This window comes from Phalacrocorax carbo, chromosome 4 (assembly GCF_963921805.1).
Source record: "Phalacrocorax carbo chromosome 4, bPhaCar2.1, whole genome shotgun sequence".
NCBI lineage: Eukaryota > Metazoa > Chordata > Aves > Suliformes > Phalacrocoracidae > Phalacrocorax > Phalacrocorax carbo.
The window spans coordinates 17,297,435-17,318,627 of record NC_087516.1 but is presented as its reverse complement, the minus strand read 5'-3'; the positions used below and the strand labels follow the sequence as shown (position 1 = coordinate 17,318,627).

The following is a 21,193-nucleotide window of genomic DNA, read 5'->3' as shown; positions in this document are numbered from 1 at the left end:
TAATACTTAGTTTTCAATGTTTTTCTGAAATTACAGATAAGAAATCAGTTAAGAATTTGATAAATAGACTTCTTCAGTCCTTCTTAAATGCCTTTTCTTTTTTTACTTTTGAATAATTTAAAATAAAACCCGACATAATTAGTTAAAAGTGGGGGTGAATTTTGTGTGTAATGTCTTGCGGTCCCAAAACTGCTACTAAAAGTGCTGCTTTTATGCCAAAATAAAATAAGCATTAAAAAGAAAAAGTTGGTCAGGAATATCATAGGTCAGTTATGATAGGTGGAATTAATGAAGAAATCACTAAACCACGAAGTAATGCAATCTCTGGCCTTCTGTGAGATGTGTTGGGAATTATATGAAACAGATGTTCAGTGTAGAAATAACAGGTCTGTTGTTGTTTTAAGATGGAAATATTTGTTGGACAGATCCTAGATTCCTTTCACTTAACAAGGAAATTATCTACTATGTATTTTATTGTAAATAATTTTCCGTAATTATTTAATGATGCTTCTATGCATTATTTTACTTTAATGGCTTTTTATTATTGTTTCTGTGTTATTAATTGATTTAGTTGTGGTTAATTATTCATTATTCACATGATTTGTTTTTTGTGCATGCTGCCTGTGTATTATACACATTCTCCATTTGTTTTGACTTCCACAGCCAGAAAATGTTGTCCTGACTCTTCAGGTAATGTCTTATGGTAGATGTACAGCTTCAAAAAGAAACTAACCATGTCTGTATGCACTATTTCTATTAAAACATCCATAACTGTTTTTAATGTTATTTAAAAATGTGTTTTTCCATCTAATGTATTTTAAAAATCTGTTATCAAATAATTTCTGAGGTGTTCATCTAACTAGAAAATGGTGATTCTTCTGCAAAATCTAGCCAAGTTCTTCTTCCAAGCATCTAGTTTGTATTCTTCAGAAGGGATAACAGCTTTTAACCAGCAGTTAATAATAACAATAAAAAAAAAGTTTCATCCTAGAATTGGTAATTCAGTCAGAAATTTGCCACTCTGCTAATGGTGTTGGTTGCTGTATTTGGATCAGTTGGTAATTAGGGATTGTGAGGAAGGGCATCAGCAAAGCTGGAACTGGAGCACGACTGATAGCTTGTGAGCAATTGTAACTTACTTTGCAGGACAATATGCAGCCTCAATTTCATCCTTGTGCTGCCAAGTTGCCCTTGTGCTGGTGGATTAGTAAAAGAGAAGAGGACTCAACATACTAGTGTGAGAATTAGTTCTCCTAAAATTGGGAAAGGAAAGGAGAAAAGAGATTCATTGGGGAAGAAGGACCACTGGGGCTGTCTACCTCTGTGCAGACACCTGCCCGATCCGGTTCTGGATGTGTTGGCTTGTGTTTGCAGCAGAGGGAAACAGCATGGCCAGCTTGCAGCTTGTCCCCTGGAAGGCACGTTGCCTTGCGTGGGGCTGTGCCAGGGCTGCTTGGCCCAGCTTCTTGGTCCTGGGGCGTCTGAACTGCTTCCAGTGTAAAAGCAAGTTGGGGTATTGCATTGTAGCATTTCCTTTCACTCCTCCAGCTTTTAAAAATGTCCTTTTAGTTGCTGCTGCTTTGCTGTTTGGCAGCAGACTAATGTCTTTACCTGAGAGAGCTTAAAATCCACTCCTTCAAGTTTTCCAGTGCCTAAGCAGTTTTTACTTTAGCAGTTTGGAGAGACCTCTGCCATTGCAATTGATCTTCCAGTGAAGTGCTTCCCTTTGCGGTTCATACAAATCTTTACACTCTTAACTGATTAAAAAGGAGAACAAGCCTCCCTCCCAGATGAAGTGTTGATCTAGTCAGCCTTGCTGACATTTGTGGAGCCTTTTGGAAACAGATGTGAGAAACAGTAACTTTGTGGTCCAGGAACTCGAATGTGTTCATTTTTAACCTATTTTAATTGCATCTATTCACGTTCATTGTTTGTGAGCATATCTCTCTCTTATCACTCACTCCTTAGTTTACCTAGCTAATATTCTAGCTAAATAATTATTAGCTATCAGTATCTACAATGTTATATTTATTTTTGTTAGAAAAGTTGTCAGTTATTGACATAATACACCAAGTCCATAACCTTGGTAATTTAGTAGATGGTTTAGTCTGTAGTTTGATTTTTAATTATTTGCTCTATATTGATTGCAGTTACCAGTGATACCTGCTATTACCACTATTTTTGTCTGAATTACAGGCCATCTACTATGAAATCGGTTTTATAGTCTCCGCAGCCTTGGGATTGCTATTTATTTTGTTACTGCCTCTTGTGGGACTTTGCTTCTGTATGTGTCGTTGCTGTGACAACTGTGGTGGGGAAATGCATCAAAGACAGAAGAAAAATGCTGACTGTCAGAGGAGCTGTTTTGCAACATTTCTTTTTGTTGCTTCTTTAATAATAAGGCAAGTGTAATAAAGAGAACAATATAAAGCTTGGTATAGCACTAATTTTGCAGTGTCATGTGACAAGTAATGTTACTATATTAGCCTATAGGTGCAGAAATTATTTTGTTAGTCTAAGTAATATTATTGCTTATTAAAGAAAATGTGACTGCATTATAAAAATGCTGCTACCATTGCTATGCACAGATCATTATGTACTCACTTAAGAGGAATGTAGATGTGAAACAAAAAATAATTAAGTTTGAATTTGGCAAATGAATTTTTTGCCAGTCTCAAAATGGCAATTGCGAATGTTAAATTAAACTTAAGAACATAAGATACTGTGTCCTATGTTTAATTACCACCTCATGGAGAACTTGAGGTACAACATACTCCTTTCTCCCTGATAAGAGTGGTAGTGGTGAGAAAAGCAGTTGTGTGACCTCCTTCAGTATTTGCTGTCCTCCAGATTTTCTGGTTAGTTCAAAACAATGGATTTTCTTTTGGGCACTGAGTTGTTTAAACCGTGCGTGCACTCACTGTAAAATCCTGGAGTTTGGAAACATTTTTGCTCTATTAGTGTTAGGAGCATACTCCTGTGCTGTGTGTGTAACAGGTGGTGAGGGGCTACAATCCAGACTTTTCTTTTGCCTATAGATGCTTTCAAAGTACATGGTTTGCTTTCAGGTTTTTTTGTATTCCTTCAACTTCTTCGTATTTTCACCTGCCTACTATCCTTATTTTTTTATTATATTTAAAAAAAAAAATCAAGTGTTTTGATCTTTTCTGTGTGACTATTCAGTCAGGTGGGTCTGACTTAGTCATTTTGCTGTAATCTAGACTTATTTTTTTCTTATTACTAGTCTTTGCTATGACAAATTGAGACCTTGCCTATGCTTAAAAGTAGACCACACTGATATCTGGTATGGGAACATGCTCTTTTCTCCCAGGCATCACTAGCAAACATGATACTTAAGTATTCCGAAGACCAGAAAGCTGAATAGTATTGTAGGCAATAGGTGCATCCCTGCCGTGAAGACTGGGCAAAAGTTCTTCAAGTACAATGTTGCCTCAAAGAAAGTAAGTTACTAAATTACCTCTCAGTATGTCAAAACTGAAGGTAACTCACAGAGCTTGCCAGCTATCTTTAGGTCATATTGCAGGATGTTGTGTTGCAGGACACTATGTTTTGGTTATAATGGCTGAGGAATGTTTCTTGTCAGCAGAGGAATTAAGAGATCACCTCACTTGTTGGTCTCTTTAACTTGTATATTTGCTCCTAGCTGTTCTTGTGGTGTTAAGCATACCCAGCATTGGCAAATGCTTCTTCCCAGGTCATGACTGGGAGATCAGTGATCTCTGGTAACATGCTTTTCAGGACTAGAGAAACTGCCTCTTTAATTCATCTTTTTTTTCCCCTTTTGTGTAAGACATCAGGTGTATCAGATGCTTACCCTGAGGGAGGGGTTGGCCTGAGCTCTGTCTGCGGGTTTCCACAGGTGGAGATAATCTCCTGTGACTCCCCAGCTAAGTCTCTAATGCTGTGAATGCTCTTCAAGGCAAGACAGGACTTTACAGGGTTAATATTGCTGACCCCTACCTGCCTGAGTGCTCAGGTCTCCAGTACACCTACCTCCCCTCTGTACAAAGGAGGATTCTGCTGCCCTTCCTGAATCGTCTTTCACAAGGGAAGAGAAAATGCCATGCCTGGATGTATTTAAGCCTGTGTCAGCTTGCTTACTGCTATGCTGAAACACAAAAGGACAGTCTTGTTGGTAGCCATTGCCCCAACAAAAAACCTGGAGAAATTCTGAGATTTACTTACAACTCTTGCCCTATTTCTTATACTGGACTCAGACTAAGTCTCCTTGTGGATTTATTCTCTACTTTTCCTCCAATTTCAGCTTAGACGGAAGATTTACCTGTAGTTGTTCTTCCCAAATCCACACATCTCAAGGACTGTGCCACAGCTGCATACATAAGCTGTGACAGTAATCGAAAGAATTTAGTCCCGTCCAAGTAAAATGCTTATGGCTACTTGCAGACAAAACCAAAAGAACAAGAACTTGAATGATCTCTGCTAATACAGGGTTACATCAAGATGTGCCATGAAACTATTAAGGTGGGTCCTCTCATTGTTTGGGTTTAGTTTAAAGTTTATGCAGCACTGGGGCCAGGTGACTGGAACGCCATAGATTCCTTCACCAAGTGCTGTGCCACTTCAGAAGATGCCTTTAGCCAGGCACGCATTCATCAGAGTACCCTGAACCCACGTTTCTGCCAGAGGAGCTTTGCTTTAAAGGCCCTCCAATGGAACATGTGTGCAGACAGCTGCTGGAGGGAACAGGAAGGATTTGTAGGGAATGGACTTCTTCAGGATGTACCGTCTAAGTGTATGTTCTGCATCTTTTCTCTCTCTCTTGCAATGCCAGCTGTTCTGGGATTCTCTCAGTCAATGGATCAGAACTTTGAAGAGTGGGAAACATGAGCCTGCCTATCTATCTATCTACCTACCTACCTACTTACTTCAGTCCTTGGAATGGAAAGACAGGTCCAAGCTATTTTCCCTTGGCTGGGAAAGACAGATCAAATGCATGGGAGAGAGTATTATTAGAAGAAAGATGCCGAACATGGAGCTTGCAGTAGATTGTGTGTATATAGGCAACAACTCTTGAAAACTCTAGCATCATGGAGGTGGCTTTTCTATGTGCCAGCATGCAAGTTCACACTGACATATATATGCTGCTAATGTAGATTTTAGAAGACTTCAGTTGGAAGTTCTACCTAGATATGCTCTGTGAAGGTGAGACATATGTGGGAAGTATGCTTTCCTAAAGGAGAGGTATAAGAAGCAAGTCAGAAGTATTGTGATTACGTACACAGTTGTTTATCTTAAAATGAATAGGCCTTCAGTGTGTCATTTCCAGTAGATGCATTTTGCGTTTGATACATTTCTTTTGGTAGACTGAGTCAGAAATACATGTGGTTTTTTTGGTAATTCATAGGTTTTATTCAAGAATGTTGTAATACAAAGTACGATTCTGTTGCCAAAGAGCACAGGATGTAGAAATAACCTGTCAAATAGGTAGCTTAGTAGGTTTGATATTCCAAATTTATCATTAAAACAATTACATGCTTTTCTTCAAGGGTAACTGAGAGTTGCAATTTCATTTTATTTCTAGTCCTGTGCAAGCTTAGGCAAACACGTTTTCTTTGGGAAAGAAATGTAATTCCTCTACATCGTAAAGACAAGGAAGGAGCATTTGATGTTTAAGAAAGCATACATTGCAATACCAGATGTAATCCCAGTGATATAGAAAGTATCCTGGCCAGTAGATAGAAAAAAAACATAGTCAATTTTCTGTCCTTCCAAGAGAGCTTGTGTTATCCACAACCTCAGGAAAGAACGTATGTTATTGTGTATGAAGGTACGGAAACCCAAGTCTGAAGGAAGGGAATGATACTTGGTATCTTGGCAGGTACCTCATGCAGGCTTCATAGAAGGCCTCTTGGCTTTGCAAGATTGGTAACGCATGTTGTTCAGAACCTGGAAATCAACATTATCTGAAAGAATTGGTGAAAAGTTGGTATAGAAATCTCTAGCCCATTATTTTCTTAAATTCATTAGCTAGTAGTGAGAAAGGTGACACTTCCTCAGTATGTAAATCTGTTCAGGGTTTCTGTTCTGTGACTTAAATTTTTTGGCAAGCACAGCTGAAGGAAAAGCTTGGGTCCCCCCAGCAACTGGATTAGTAACATTTATATCGGTCTGTGAAATCTGACAAGAAATTGAGTGTGGAATATCTGACTCCCAAAGAGACTGTTAAAACAATTCTCTCATCTGTTACAGAAAAAGGCTTGTCCTTTTTATTCCTGCTTTGTGTCTCTGTCCTTGTAGCTGCTTGTTGAATGTTGTCTCAAGGCTCAGTTATATAACAAATAGATTATTTTTTCCTCTCCCATGTTGTGTATTTGTTCAGTTACATTCAGAATGCAGTCACAATTGTTCAAGTGCCTTGTCTGCTTAAAGCAGCTCTGCTGTCTTGCTTCCTCCCACTCCTTCCATTTAGGAGACTGAAGAGAAAAATGATCGTGTTAAGTCTTACAAAGTACTGTTTTGTTAGCTTCCAGTTGACCTTTCTGCTCTGTGAGCATAACATTGAAAGGACATAAAAATGCTGGCTGTCCAAAGAACAAGGACATTGTTATAAACTCCAAACCTCAGAGTGATATACAAATGTTTACTTTTCCTGATAGCTTGAGATAGTTTGTCTTCTGATTAAAAAAAAATATTTAAAACCAATTACCATCACTGTAGAGAGAAAAGAAATATATTGTTTGTGTTCAAAATGAAACTGCTTACTTCTGCTTACGTTGAAAGTTGCTCAGTTTCTTGTAATTTTATGCATTCTGAGTTCTCATTCCATGGGTGGTATCTGATGATAATGCCTGCTTGAGTGTTGGTCAAAGTGGAAATAAAACTATGGCATTTGCTGTTAGTTAAATAAGTAGTAAGATAAATATGGGTGTGCTGTCATTCATTAGTGACTTCTGGGAAGGTAGTTAATAGCCAGTTTTGAAGACATAGCTGTGAATTTTTGGGTAGAGAAGCAACCTCTTTATGTCAAACTCTGACATCCTCTTCTGATTTCTTTTGGATATTGAGAAAAAATATTAGTGAAGGAATCCTAATAGACCAGCACCTGTGGCATACAGTCTTGCCATTTCTCCTTGTATCATGGTCTGAAATCAGAATTTTCCTACTGAGAGTATTTGTCAGAGGAGAAAAAATTCTTTTACTTGAGACCAGTTTTACTGGGAGAATAAGCCTGTACCTGTTCAGAAAGCTAAAACAGGAGAAGCAAAATAAAGATAAAGGTGTAGTTTTAGATCACCGGTAATAGGAGACAAGCATCATTGGGCTGTTTGCTCCTGTCTTGCCAGGATATGCAAATCATGTTGTTCTAGGTACCCATTCACTTTCTACCATCTCATTTCTCATTTATGTGGCTGTATTATGGCTTCCTTTGAACATTCTTTGGAGCAAGAATTATACTTACCATATATATTTTTTGTCCAGTAGGGAGCCTGCTATGGGTTTTCTCTAAGTCTTATTTAAAAATATTAGAGTTTAGGTTGCCTTGACACCCCAACTCAGGAAGTTTGACAGTCTGGGAGGAGTACAATATCATTTGTGTTTGTGACTCCCTTCTCCTGTCGTTTGAATGTCTGTGATGGCCTTTCAGGGTGCTGCCTCTCTGGTGTTAAGCTGTTGTACTACAATGCAAAACAAGAGACTGAACAAATGTGCCATCCAGGAATTCCCTGTAATGCACCTGACTGCAGCCTCCAGGCAGCATTTGCCCTTTGGGGATGTGTCATGCCTGTGTTGAGTGGTCTGTGCTTCCTAGCAGCCAAATCTGTGGAAAGTTAGTGCTTAACCTATCAACTGGGTTTGTAGTCAGCCTGCTTTTGAGGCTGTTACCACTCCGTAGTTACTTTTGATTTTTCTGGTGCTTGTCTGAAAGGTTAGGTGTTGTGAATGTGAGATGTTTGAAAACAAAAAGTCGTCCTTCTGTTGAAGTCTATTATTTTACAGCTAAACTAAACAAAAAACTAAGGATGACGAGAGAGCTTTTGAAGCCTCTCATGGGACTTCTAATTGCCTTTTTATTTACTGTTTGTGCAGATCTGCCATGCTGTAATTAGAATTTTACAGTGGGGAATGATCAAACAGAAAATAATCAGCAGCAGTGCTGACTGCAAGTCTAGCTCACATTCCACCGTTTGTTTTACTGTTATGTATTATTTTAGTGTTAATAGGGACTATTCTTGTGCTTTTAAAAGATCTATGCAATTATGTAAAGAAATTGGGCCATTATGAGTAAATGTTGCTGAAGTTCTCAAATGAAAAATATTTCTTTTTACAATTATTTTATGAGCATTTGCTTGTAGCTGTGTCAAGGGTAGTGATACTTCTAAAAGAGCCTAACATTTCTAAGTCTTGTACAATTTACCTAGGCGATACACATTTTCTGACAGTATCAATGCAAATGAATAGGTAGCTGTACGTTAATAACTTCTGAAGACTTTGGGTTAACATAGCTTTTTCCCTTCTTCTTTTGAATCCGTAGTACAATATCAGCCCTTATGGCTAATTCTTCTACTCCGCCTCGTGGTGCATGTGAGAACTTGTAGTAAGAAAAACAGTGCGTGTAAATTTATTGAGAACTTAATTTTGATAATATTGACTTTTTTGCTGTACTTTTTTGGTTCTGTTTTATGTCAGAATGGGCATTTACAGTAATAAAGAAATACCTATTATCTGTATTTTTTGTAGTGTTGGAGTGCTCTGTGCATATGCTGCCAACCAGCATTTAACTAACCAAGTCCGAGGAGCAAAGAAACTGGTTAACAGTAATTTTAAAGATCTGAAAATTTTCCTTAACGACACTCCAGCGGTAAAGTATTTTTTGTTTATGGGGAATGGGGGTTGTAGGGAAGAGGTTTTAAGTAAGAAATATTGCAGAAAACAGTTCTTTCTTTCTATTTGGTATAAATCACACCTGCAGTATTTTGTTTATCCTTTATGTGTCAGTCTCACGAACTAGAATAAGTGATGCAAGGTAAGATATTTACACATAGCAGTAAATATTTGGGAGTTATCCTCATGGATCAGCATTCTTTGAGCAACTTTTGAGCTGTACTCCTGGATTATGCTGTGATGATGCTTGTAGGCCCTTTTCCTCCTATTGAACTAGTGTCAATTGGTAGCAGAAGCTGAATCATTTGAAAGAAAATATGGTTTTAAAAGGAATACATATTAAAAAAAAAGATATTGTATGAAAACTTGGATTTCTTCTTGCTCTTCCCTGTTTCCTTGCATTTTGAACTTACTTGTATGTGTTCTGGGAGTGAGCTACAATAACTTCTTTTCCAGAAGTATTTTCTACTGTTTTTTCTTTAAACCAGTGTCATTCTGTGCCACACTAAACAGGAACACTTCTGTCCTTTCTACCGTCAACCTTTCCTTAAAGTCCCAAAAGCAGTCCTCTGCAGATCTTTTTTTTGCATTAAAAAACAAACAAACAAACAAACAAACCCCAAAAACAACGCTGGTAAGGAAGACCTGTAAACTTTTCCATGTACAAATTTCAGTTCTTTATGGATTAGGAGGAAAAAAGTCCAACAGTCCTATTATCTTGGCTTTTGTTAATTAGTTTAATTTAATTAATCTGTTTTATTTGCACATGACCGATAAATTAGAAATCGGTGGAATTCATACAATTATGTGGGATCCATGAGTGTAGTAGCATCTCAGTCACAGTAACTCTGGGCTCCCATAACCTATGAGGTGGTTTTTGGCTGACAGGACTGTATGAGAACAGAAGACATCTGAGGGATGCTGTAATAGATTTCCATATCTGGAGTTGTTCCATATGCAGTTATTTGTTTGTGCATGGCGTTGTGACTGTCCAGTGATGGTGGTATATGGCAGGAAGTGGAGGTCATGCCAACAATCTCTCTTGGAACGAGTGCCTTTTGTTAGTCTGGAGCTGACTCAAGGCACAAGAAGGTGTAATCCAGTTGCATTGGGAACCACTAGACTCCCCTTCACAGCACGCTGAGTGCCAACAACAGGAAACACTGGAAAACACAGAAAAATCTGTTATGTAGAAGCAACTGCCTTAATAGAGAAAAAAAATGGACAGTAGCTAAAAAGTTAATAAAAATGCCTGAATTATTGAATTTAAGTGTCAGGAGTTGAACATTTGTGCCAGGAATTCTTCAAAGTCTCAGGTAATGGTTTTTAGTTTCTGGGCAGGATTATTTATTTTTCATTTTTAGACTTGATAGCACTTAACGATGCAGTCAGATATATCTTCCAAGTAATTTTGACAGACAAAGTACATGGGTATCATGTATACGCAGACATTTGTAAGAATTTCTCAAGGGTAGGAGAAGGACTTCAGCTTCTTGAAGTTGTAAAATCCAACCAATTGGCTATAGAGCTCTGAAATCCTAACCAATGTCCTTGATCATCAAGATGAGGTGTACAGCATATAAGAGGATTTGTAAAAAGAAGTCGCGTTAAGGGTTCATGTCATAGAAGATTTGTAGACTATGAGTGATAACACTATTAGTTATACAGAATCGCCTTTTGTCTGTGACATTGCTGGAGACAATGCAAAACCTGTAGCCCTGCAAAATTTTAGTCCTCAGGTTAGCCTAGGATGACAAAACAAACAAACAAAAGTGCACCTACAGCCTTTGTAGTAAGGAGTTCTCAATTTTTTCTCCTTTTTTTTAGAAAAAGGAGGTCTGCCTCATACTTTTGTGATTTAATTACAACCACCACTGCTGTATGATTGATAGGTTGGTTTGATGGTGGTTTTTTGTCTGTTATTTTTTTATTTACTCCATGGAAAGTTGGAGACTGCAAGGCAGATACACTTTGGTACACATGTGAGTCACGTTTAAAATGGGAACCCCATTTGTCAAGTGTGTTAACCATTACATTAACTCAGTTGGCATAGGATTCATAATTCAAAATTAATGTCTTTTCAAAATTTAGTAGAGTAAGATTTCAACTTGAGATGGTTCTTTGATAGCATTTTAATCCAAACTCAGGATCTGGTGATAACTAAGGTGTTGTTTCATATTGTTATGGTGTCTTGGAAGAGCCCAAGTTGACTGGGCCAAACCCACTTAGGGCTAAGGAAACACAGTTGCATTAAGACAGAGCAGCCAGCTCTTTCCGCAAGGGAAGCTCTGAGGGGCTGCCCAGATACAAGCCTGTTGAATTGCTTCAAAATTACCACCCAAACAACTTGCCATGTGTCCTTCTGTGAAGGAGGAACTAATGCCACTGGGAAAATCAAATAGCAGAGACAGAGATACAAAACTAATAATGTCCAGACTGACGTGAAACCTTTATAAGGTCAGAGTTCCTGCTACTTAACACTTTTAAGTTGAATCATTTACACAGAGATGCTCCAAGTAGATTTCCCAATTCAACACATTTTTTATTATGTGCAGTTCTGCCAAGCAAGGTTTTAAAATAGTTAACTGAAAGCAGTAGAGAGCCAGGATTTTGGTGGTTTGCACAAATATTTTGATAGTTTCAAAGTGGCAGTTTGACTAATTATTTTAAAATATTACTTTTTTCCAATTTATTAATAGTTTTTTTACCATCTTCTTTTCAGCAAATTGACTACTTAGTGAGCCAGTACAACACAACTAAGGATAAAGCGCTCTCTGACCTAAACAGTACGTACTTTGATGTAACAGAGGTTAGTGATGTGTATTTAAAGACTTCAAGAAGATGAATAGCTCATAATGCAAAGTGAAATTTTATTTATAAGTATACAGTTTTCAAGCAGAAGTGCTGTTCTCGGTGGTAAATGTGAGTAAAACCTGGTGGTTTAACCCAGTAGGCAGCTGAACACCACACAGCCATTGGCTCACCCCCGCCACCCCAGTGGGATGGGGGAGAGAATCGGGGGGAAAAAAAAAAGTAAAATTTGTGGGTTGAGATAGAGACAGTTTAATAGGACAGAAAAGGAAGGGAAATACTAATAATGATAAAGGAATAAGTGATGCACAATGCAGTTGCTCGCCTCCCACTGACCATTGCCCAGCCTGTTCCAGAGCAGCGGTCCTTCCTCCCGGGCAGCTTCCCCCAGCTTATATACTGGGCATGATGTTATATGATATGGAATATCCCTTTGGTCAGTTTGGATCAGCTGTCCCGGCAGTGCCCTCTCCCCTCCCAGCTTCTTGTGCACCCAGCAGAGCACGGGAAGCTGAAAAAGTCCTTGACTAGTACAAGCACTACCCAGCAACAACTAAAACATCTGTGTGTTATCAACATTATTCTCACCCTAAATCCAAAATACAGCACTATACCAGCTACTAGGAAGAAAATTAACTCTATCACAACCAAAACCAGGACAAACCTAAAATTCTTCTCACATAAAATATCTTGGAGCTAGTGTAATGCATATTATTTCCTGAAATAAAAGCCTTCTATTAAATTGCTTATACAATAAGTCAGGCTAATATTTTATTTTCTTTTTTTATAGTTCAGTAAAAAATTCACCACTACTATTTAATGCATTTTTAGAATATTATTCCTCAGTTTTTAATTGTGGAGCCAGATGTCAAGGAACAGAGCTACTAGCTCTTTTGATGGTTCCAGTGAGTGAGAGATCTCTGTAGTTGTTTATTTTTGTTTTTATATCTTTGTCCTCTACTCAGCTAGAAGCTGAGGTATAAGCTTATCTTCTTTCTAAAGCTGCTTAACATATTTACCATTTCAGAATGAGCAACTGAAGAGCAAGAGGTAAACCTTGAAATACAACTGCTGCACTTTCCTCTTCAGCACAGTTATAATATGAGGCATCACCTTTTAAAGCTCTCAGTAAACAGGAACAACCAAACTAGTTTTTTTCTTTTTAATTTGAGCATCACTTTCCACAACTCATAATAACAAAAAGGGCTGACCATATTCAGTGCAGATTAAGATTCAAGATGCAGTGTTAGCAGGTCTTAAAAAATGTGTACAGGTCTGCATTTCAAACAGAAATACCAAAACCAATTTTTAACAATATTGTTGCTCAGATCAAACTATGCAGTTGTGGCAGCATGCCGCTTACCAGGAATTGACTTATCATGCCCAGGATCTGTCCTTCTGACTTGATTTAAAACATAGATTAAAGGTAGTTTTCAATGCAGCCAGCTTGGCGTACCCTGAGGTCAATGTGTCTTGTCTATATGAGGCTACTAAAGCACATTGAATGTGGTTGCGAAAGAAGTAGTAGTAGTAGTAGGCTTCCTACTTAATTTCAGGCAGGAACAGTTTGGTCTAAAAAAATGTGTGTCATCTTTAAGTCAATAATAACAATAGTAACAAAAATAATAATACTAGCTTGTAGCTTCCCAGGCACTCCAAACAAAATTTCAAAGTCAATATTTATTTGTTCTCAATGCCAATTTAATGTGTTAGTTAACAGGAACTTAGCTGGATCTGTGATGAGAGCACTCATCAATAAATAAAGATAGCTTTTATTTTATTGAAATACCAGAATTAAGTGTGTGACACCTGGGGACAAAAGGATTTCATTCTAAGGGAATCAGCAGTAGCGTAAACGTCGAGAGAAACGTAGATGAGTTCAGTTTGCCCACCCTAAGGAAATGCTGAAAAGGGTTTTCTGCTTGATAAAGATTCTCATCCCAAGCCAGACATGACAGTGCTGACAGTAATGGATGCTTCTGTACCATGCAGTATTCCCATCTCATCAAGAGCGAAAAACTAAAAAAGCTGTTTCCCGTGATCTGAAAATGGAGGGGATCCGGAGACTGCCTAAGGGATATGTTACATTAAGATGCTTCACCAAACTTTGCTTGGCATTGGCCTGTCTTCTTGCTGAACTAAGCTTCATTTCTGTTTGTGGGCAGTGAGGCAGGAGGGTTTGGAGGTGGGGTTAGCATTGGGTAAGCATGAAGCCAGCACTGTGAGCATCAGCACTGAATGCACTGAGCGAGGGGGCAGGGACTGGCAGACATGTGCTTAACATGCTTAAGGGATTTCAACAGAGATGGCTGGCAGGTCTGGGTTGTGGGTGACCTTGACATTGCTGGATACGTGAGGAACAAGAGAAAGGAAAAGAATTAGTTTTCTTGTTCCTCTTGCACTACAAAAACATAGGATGTAGTGAAAGAGTGTGCCATAAAATCCCTGTCCAGATGTTGGACCTCTTTAAGATAGATTGTAGAAAAAAAAATCGCTTCCAAAAAGTAGTAAATGCAATGAGATACATATTGTGTGTCTTCACCTATAGGGTCAAGTGCTAGTGAATATTCTTCGCCATATTTCGATTTACTGCTTTCATTTATAGGCCTATAGCTAGCTAAAGGAGAACTGTGTTCCTGCATTATCTCCTGTCGCTAAGTTCTGACTGCCAGGCCTTAGAGAAATTTTAGTAATATATGTATACTTTGTTAAGTAAGAATCGGACAGCTAAGAGGTAGTTTAAATTGAACTAGTGTGTAATGGGATTTTTATCTCTCTGTACTACAGATGTTGGACCTTTGCTTGGAAATAGAGTTCAAGAACAGCTGGGAAAAGAAGTGCGTCCTGCACTTGATGCGGTTCTCACAATGGCAGGAGGTAAAGATGTACATATTGTTGTATTAATGTCCCGTTGCCATGGTAAGACAAGCATCACCTTTCTAGTGCACAGCATGGGATGACTTTAAGCAGTACCATGGTTCAACTTTCCATTTTTGTACAACCCTTCATGTTTCTCTTAAACTGAGGATTTCAGCTATTTTAAGGTTCATAAATATATTTAAAAACTAAATCAAGATTTATGAGCCATTGTTGATACATGGTTTCAGCAGTTATTGAAGAGAGATGAAGTCTGAATTCCCTGCTCCAGATAATTGTCCCTTTCCATTGAATATAAGGGAGACTAGGAAAGCTGCTTTGAGAGCTGTCCAAAGGGCTTTGCAGGCTAGTCCACGGCAGGTCAGGGAGTGAACATGCAGTGGCCCTGTCCAGTACACTGCCAAGCCTGTTTTTAGAATGCTAACCATAATTTCTTCATTGTATCTTTGAGTGTAGCATTGCTTATGCTTAGTTCTGTCTCTCTTTAAAGAAAATATTCTGTTGTTATTTTTTCTATTTAAGGGTTTTTTTGAGGAATAAGGTACAGCTTATAGAGCAAAGGGAAAGGCATCTGTGAACTTGAGTCATTTTGGGTTTTTTACCCATGAATTCTTTCTCATTCACTCGTCATCATTCTCCTTTTTTGCTTTATTTCTCTTATTTGTCTTGAAGTCAAAGTGGAAAGGGCTATCAAAGGTAAAAAAATACAATAAAACCTTGTGTTGTGTGAAGTGCACTTTATTTTTGTAATTTGTGTATTTTTAGTTGTATCTGTGTGTTTTTTGTCTGCTAAACACCTGTTCAGTGGCTGTTTTTTTGGTTTAGTGTGATTGGGATGAAATCTAAAGCCAGACAGTGTTGAACACTTATTAATGCGTGCTGGTGCAACATGATCTCTTTCCCTTTCATCTTGCAGCTACATAATTTGTGAGTTGGATTATAACCAAAATACTGAAAATACTGTTTTGTGGATATGGGCTTTCTTTTAATTTCTAATGACCGAGTGTTAATGTTCTTTACTGAAACTACTGGGTAAGAAGAGGTAGGGAAAGGGTAGAAAAGAGTAATGAGGGGAGTGGATAGAATCTCAATAGAAGTAGCCTGAGCACATTCATTTGTTTGTAGGAAGACATAAGTGATACATTTTTATGTGCAATAAATATATATTCTGTACTAGAGGGTTTTTCTGGGAGGGGGCAGGGTTATTTAAATCAGTATTGTTAAGAATATCATAGCGTTTATGAATGTGCACTTTCTCTTCATATCTGTATCTATAGACTGGTTTCTAACTAAAGCTTTTCTAACAAACTTTACATCTTTACAGCCATCAGAGAAACGAAGGAAGCACTGGAAAATGTGAGTGTCTCTGTAGAGGTTTTGCAGGAGGGAACAGAGAGGCTTCATGCAAACTTGACAGATGCTAAGATGCATCTAAGCAACACCCTCAATGATTCTGCATGCTCTGCGGCTCAGGCTGCCTCAACTTGCAATATCATCAGGAATTCATTAAACCAACTGAACATCAATGCCAATTTTAGTGGGGTAAGAGAATATTTTTCAGAGTTTTACAGTGTGATTGCCTTGAATAAGCCTGGTAGTATCTCTGCAAGTTAATGGCTCGGTGTGCGCTGTCACCTGTGAGACAAGTGACCTTCCTTATTCTGTGTTTCTGGGTAATTCTAGTCACTGTGTAGAAGACGAAGTTTGTGTCAAGCAGATACATTGAAGTGCTGCTCTGGGCAGTGAAATAGTCTGCCCTGTCAAAAATAACTGAGGTTAAGCTTTATTTTTGTACAGTAAAGGTTTCAGGAGTGTGCCAGAAGGATTCTACTACAAATTGTCTTTTTAGTTTCTTTACCCTCTCTCCTACCTTTGAAATATTTAGTAAATGAGCAAGACTACTACTTTGATGTGACTCAAGAATGCTTTTTGCTTCCTAGTTGCCAGGAGTGAGCTCACAGCTTGCCAAGGTCAATGATGTCCTTAAAATAGACCTTTCTAGTCTGGTTCAAAAGGTACGTTTCTTGACAGGCTTGTAAACTGTTAATTAATAAACTGGGATGCTTACGTATCACTTGTTTTCCCTTGGCTTTCTCAAGCAGAATTTTCTTGCTCCTACCTCATCCTGCCTCATGGTGGGTATCTCTCCTTACTATTCCATTGTTTGGCCAAGATTTAATATTTGAAAGTATGAATCTAGTGCTTTATATCCCCAGGATACTACAGATCAAAAATGTATTGCTAATTATCTGCTTGAAAGAACAATCCTTAAAAAACAAAAAGGCAGAAGCATGGATCTACTAGCATGCTCTATATCTTTTCATGCAAACTAAATTTAAAAAAATCCATCCTCTCCTAATTAGTTGTATTGTATTCCAGCTATTTTGAAATACATCTTTCAAATTCTTTGTGTATATTTGATATGAAAATTGGTGCAACAGACCTAATGTCATTGCTATTAGTGTTTTTGCAAGACTATCCACAAAACACCATGATTTTCACCTAGGAAGAATGGCTTAGTTTGAAGCAGTTTAAAAATCTAGCAATCTGAAAGCGTTTGCTAGGAATAGAAAGTATTGTCTGAAACCAAATGCTGTGTATAGGGGGCTCAGACCTCTACCTGCTTCTGAAGTGATCCAGCCTGCAGGACGTAAGACCTCAAGCATCCACTGCCGTGGCTTCTCCTTTCTGTCCAGATGAGCTACTGAGTTTCGTCCCCATGGTTTAGACTTTTTCTCCCCTTCTCACTAAAGAAAGCATTGCAGTGTCTTTACAGGCAGCTGGAGTTCATTGTTTGTAACACGTGTTTCATGTTAAGAAGGCATAGAATTGCAAAGAGGTGGTGTTTGACTGGTACGCAGTAACTCCTTTCACTTAGTGAGTCTTCATATGTGTGTTCTCAGTTTTGTATGAGAGAGATCTGACAGGCAACAGTCTCAATTTTGTGTGAGATAGGTCTGACAGGCAACAGTACTATCAAGTTTGAGATGATTGTGACAGACGCATGTGTATTTAAATGTAGATTTTTTCCTAAGGAATACCCTGGAGGGCAAACTGAATCTGAAATATACTTGAGTTCCTATTTTACTTGGACCTTTGCTAATCTGCAGTGATAAAAATATATTTTTCCTAGTATTACCATGTACATTTCAGCATGTGTATGCTTTTAGTCCTTGTATAAAAGGAAAAAAATTGCAGGTAATTTGGCAATGAGAAACTTAAATTTTTTCCAACTTTTATTCTTAGGGTTATGCGGCATTTAATGATACTCCAGACTTAGTGGTGAATCAGACCAGGAATATTTTATCAGGTGAGAACAAACTATCTTTTCACTTTGATTGTTTAATGTTGATGGTTTTACATCACTTACTGATGTTTTTGTTTTCTTTTATTGATAATATATTTTCTGGGCTAAAGATCATTAAAAATGAAAATTTAAAACTTTTTTTTTTCAGTCTGGTGCCACAAAAAAAACCATAGAAAATTACTGTGCCTTAATGAGGCCCCAAAATTAAATCTAAGAATAGACCATATGGCATTTTATGGAGGATTTTTATTTGTTAGGCTTTTTACTGCTCAAGTAATGAGAAATCTTGGGACCCCAACTGTATGGTGACACTTTATTTGGTTGAAAAGCTAATTTTCCTTGACTGATGTGTCTATGATGTATTTAGGAGTGTGATGTTAAAAAAACTAAACCTGCCTGCTGCTGTATTAAAAACTAGCGGATGGCGAAGGGGAAGTAAAAATATGACTGAAGTGTAATCTAAATGTCTTTGTTTTGTTACTTGGGCTTTAAATTGTTCCTCTTTAACAGTACCTGGACACTTGACATTTGAATAAAATGTAGTATAGCGTATGTATACTAATCTGTTTTAATTTTTGTTCTTGCATTGTGGACCTGTTCTGCATATATAAACAGCTGTTCCTTGTAAGTTTTTCTTTTTTTTTTCCACCTGAGCAAAATGAAACACAGTATGTGTACAAACATAGTGTACTGTGTGCCCTTGCCTAAAATGAGCCAGTTTTCTAAAACTGATATGGTTTTCATTAGGAAATCTAGTGCAGATTTACTCATTTCTGGTATCTGCTGATATGCATAAACACAGACAGGCCAGCTTAATTTTTCTATTTATAAATTATTGGGGTTTTGTTCTTATAAAAACTGAGTTTGAGTTACAAATCAAATAAATAGTTTTACTAGAAAAAAATTGCATTTATTTTTAAACTTTTAAAAGAATAGTGTTTTGGTACCTGGTTGAATTTAGAAGAGTAAACATCAAAACAAACAGCTAAAAACTTCTCCAGTTATTGTTTGAGAGTAGGAAGGTGTTGCCTATACCAAATAGCAATGTATAGTTATACATCCTGCTATTTCAAGTACGTTCCAAGTTGAAAGAAGAAGAAGAGTAAACAGAAAATGCATTTTACAGATAGACAATATGTATAATAAATGAATTAATCGTGTCTTGGTGTATCTAAATAGTGTATCTAAACTGTAAGTATAGAGTAGCATGTTCATTCATAATTTGAGGAAAAAGATGGCTTAATTGATCATTATCTCAAGAGTGTTGCTAACTAATTGGGATTAATTTAACTAATCTTTTTAAATAAATTTGAAAATAACTAGTTTACATTCTCAGTATAGGCAGTCTAATTTCTTTCACAGTGTTGTATTCCCAAGGGATGGAGTTTAAATAGATTTTGATCTTCTCGTAAACTTAGTGGCTAATTGTCTTGCTCAATGTTACTATTTGCAATATTGCATGGAAAGCAAGATTGAAGCTGGCTAAATAAAAAGTGACACATTCATTTTAATGAAAGGAAAGAGAGAACTCTGGCTCGACATCTACATCATTCATCATTAAACTGAATGCTAAAAATAAAGTGTGCGTTTTAAAATGCCATTGTGTTACTTTGAAGCTCAATGTTTTTGTTGCATGCTTGTTTCTTCCTCACACTTGTCTTCATGGCTTGCTTATTACATGTGGCAAATGGCTTGATGGTATTTTATAATGCACGTGTGGAATGTAAATGACTTCTATGAATCTTTAACAGTATAATATGTTTATTCCTTTAGATATCAAAAATGTGTTGGAATCCATTGGTTCAAATATCACTACCTTCACAAAAACGCTCCCTGTTCAGAAGGTTTTAGCAGATTTGACGATATATCTTACACAGAGTGAAGCATACGTTCAAGATTATTTTCCAGTAGTGGAGCAGTACGATTTCTACAGGTATGTACAGGAAATAAGGCAGGAGTGAAGTGCTACTTGTGGTTAATACTTTGTAATATTTTAATGTTCTGTCAAAGCATTTAAACTATTAACGATGGTACGGTGGAACAAAGCTGCTATAAGGCAATTATTTGTTACGGGCATTTTGGTAAAAGCCAAAGCTGCAGCTAATCAACAACTGGGTGCTCTTTCACTACAGAGCAAGAGGTAGTTTCTGCTCTGTAGGCCTTCAGGTCTTTTTCCGGAAGGATAGACTTGGGTAGATGTCAAAAGTGTGATGCATAAAGGAATGGATTCTTTCACAATGCCAGGGCAACTTTTATGTAGGGCTTGTTTTTGTTGAGTTGCAGGTAAGTTGCGAGAGCATAGGACTGGAGAGGCCTTGAAGTCAGTCCCTTTTTATTGCACCCTTTCTAACACAGAGGAGGAATAGCAGGGATTCTGATTCCAGCCTTGTAAATCTTTGCACAACCCTGCTCATTCCTACTGGTGTAGTACTTCTTGTGAACACATGGGTTGATTGTACCTTGACAAAAACATATTCTTTCTATGTGAGACTTTTGTGTCTCCTGTAGTTGAATAATAATCTCATATTTTGAAGCATAAAGCTTTTCATTTCATACCATTTAACTTTGTCCAGTTTTCCTCAAGCTCATGAAGTTCTCCCTACATTCTGACACTTCAGTTGATCCCTTATTGATAATAGCTTCTATCTTTGTGTCATAATCAGTGTCACTGGTAGAGAATAAGCATGCCAAGAGCTTTAATGTAATGTTAAATAAAAGTGAGCAGAAGACTGAACTTTAAGAACCTTACTTATAACCTTACCTTTAGCCCATTCCTTACCTGGCAGTTTTTGTGGTGAGCCTTAATTTGACAAATCTATCACTATTTTCTTGGAAGCTCAGGTTGCATTTAACCAAATAAATATATTTATATTGCTTCATTCTGCCACAGTATACCTCTGTTAATCTTTAGATTCAAAAAAGTGGAGAAATATATCTCATCTACTTGGCACTTAAATACCCATTCTTGTCAAACCTAACATAACAGTACTTGAAGTACAAATGAAACCAACAAGCTTGTAGTTGTCCAAATTATTTTCTACCCATCCCTTTTTTAATTACAGGTGCAATATTTGTAGTTCTTAATAAGTATTATTTCATGAATGTGCCTGTCAGCATTAACGTTTTTCTTTCTCTTTATTGGCTGTGCATATTCATTATGATATTCCTTTCTCTGATTTTTCCGATTCCTGCTTTCTCTCCACAAAGGAACAGGGAAGAGAACAGGGAACTTAAGAAACGATTCTGTGATTCTATGAAATATAAGCTGGGAGGAGTGCTGATGAAAGGGAAAAGGAAGAGCAGAGGGAGTTAGGAGAGGTGAAAGCCTAGAAT

At 37.5% G+C, this 21,193-nt stretch overlaps 1 protein-coding gene across 8 annotated transcripts in view; it reads left to right on the top strand.

Annotated features, from left to right (window-relative positions):
- The window catches only part of PROM1 (prominin 1), a 68,145-nt gene that overhangs the window by 28,923 nt on the left and 18,029 nt on the right, over positions 1-21,193 (top strand). For 5 of the 8 annotated variants that reach the window (XM_064449176.1, XM_064449175.1, XM_064449173.1 and 2 more), the window contains exons 4-12: positions 664-690; positions 2,197-2,402; positions 8,722-8,842; positions 11,588-11,651; positions 14,464-14,553; positions 15,878-16,095; positions 16,494-16,568; positions 17,800-17,863; positions 19,634-19,793. In XM_064449176.1, coding sequence (XP_064305246.1) covers positions 664-690; positions 2,197-2,402; positions 8,722-8,842; positions 11,588-11,651; positions 14,464-14,553; positions 15,878-16,095; positions 16,494-16,568; positions 17,800-17,863; positions 19,634-19,793 — 1,025 coding nt within the window. The remainder of the gene's footprint in view (positions 1-663; positions 691-2,196; positions 2,403-8,721; positions 8,843-11,587; positions 11,652-14,463; positions 14,554-15,877; positions 16,096-16,493; positions 16,569-17,799; positions 17,864-19,633; positions 19,794-21,193) is intronic. The other 3 variants (XM_064449174.1, XM_064449177.1, XM_064449178.1) reach the window with 2 other exon arrangements.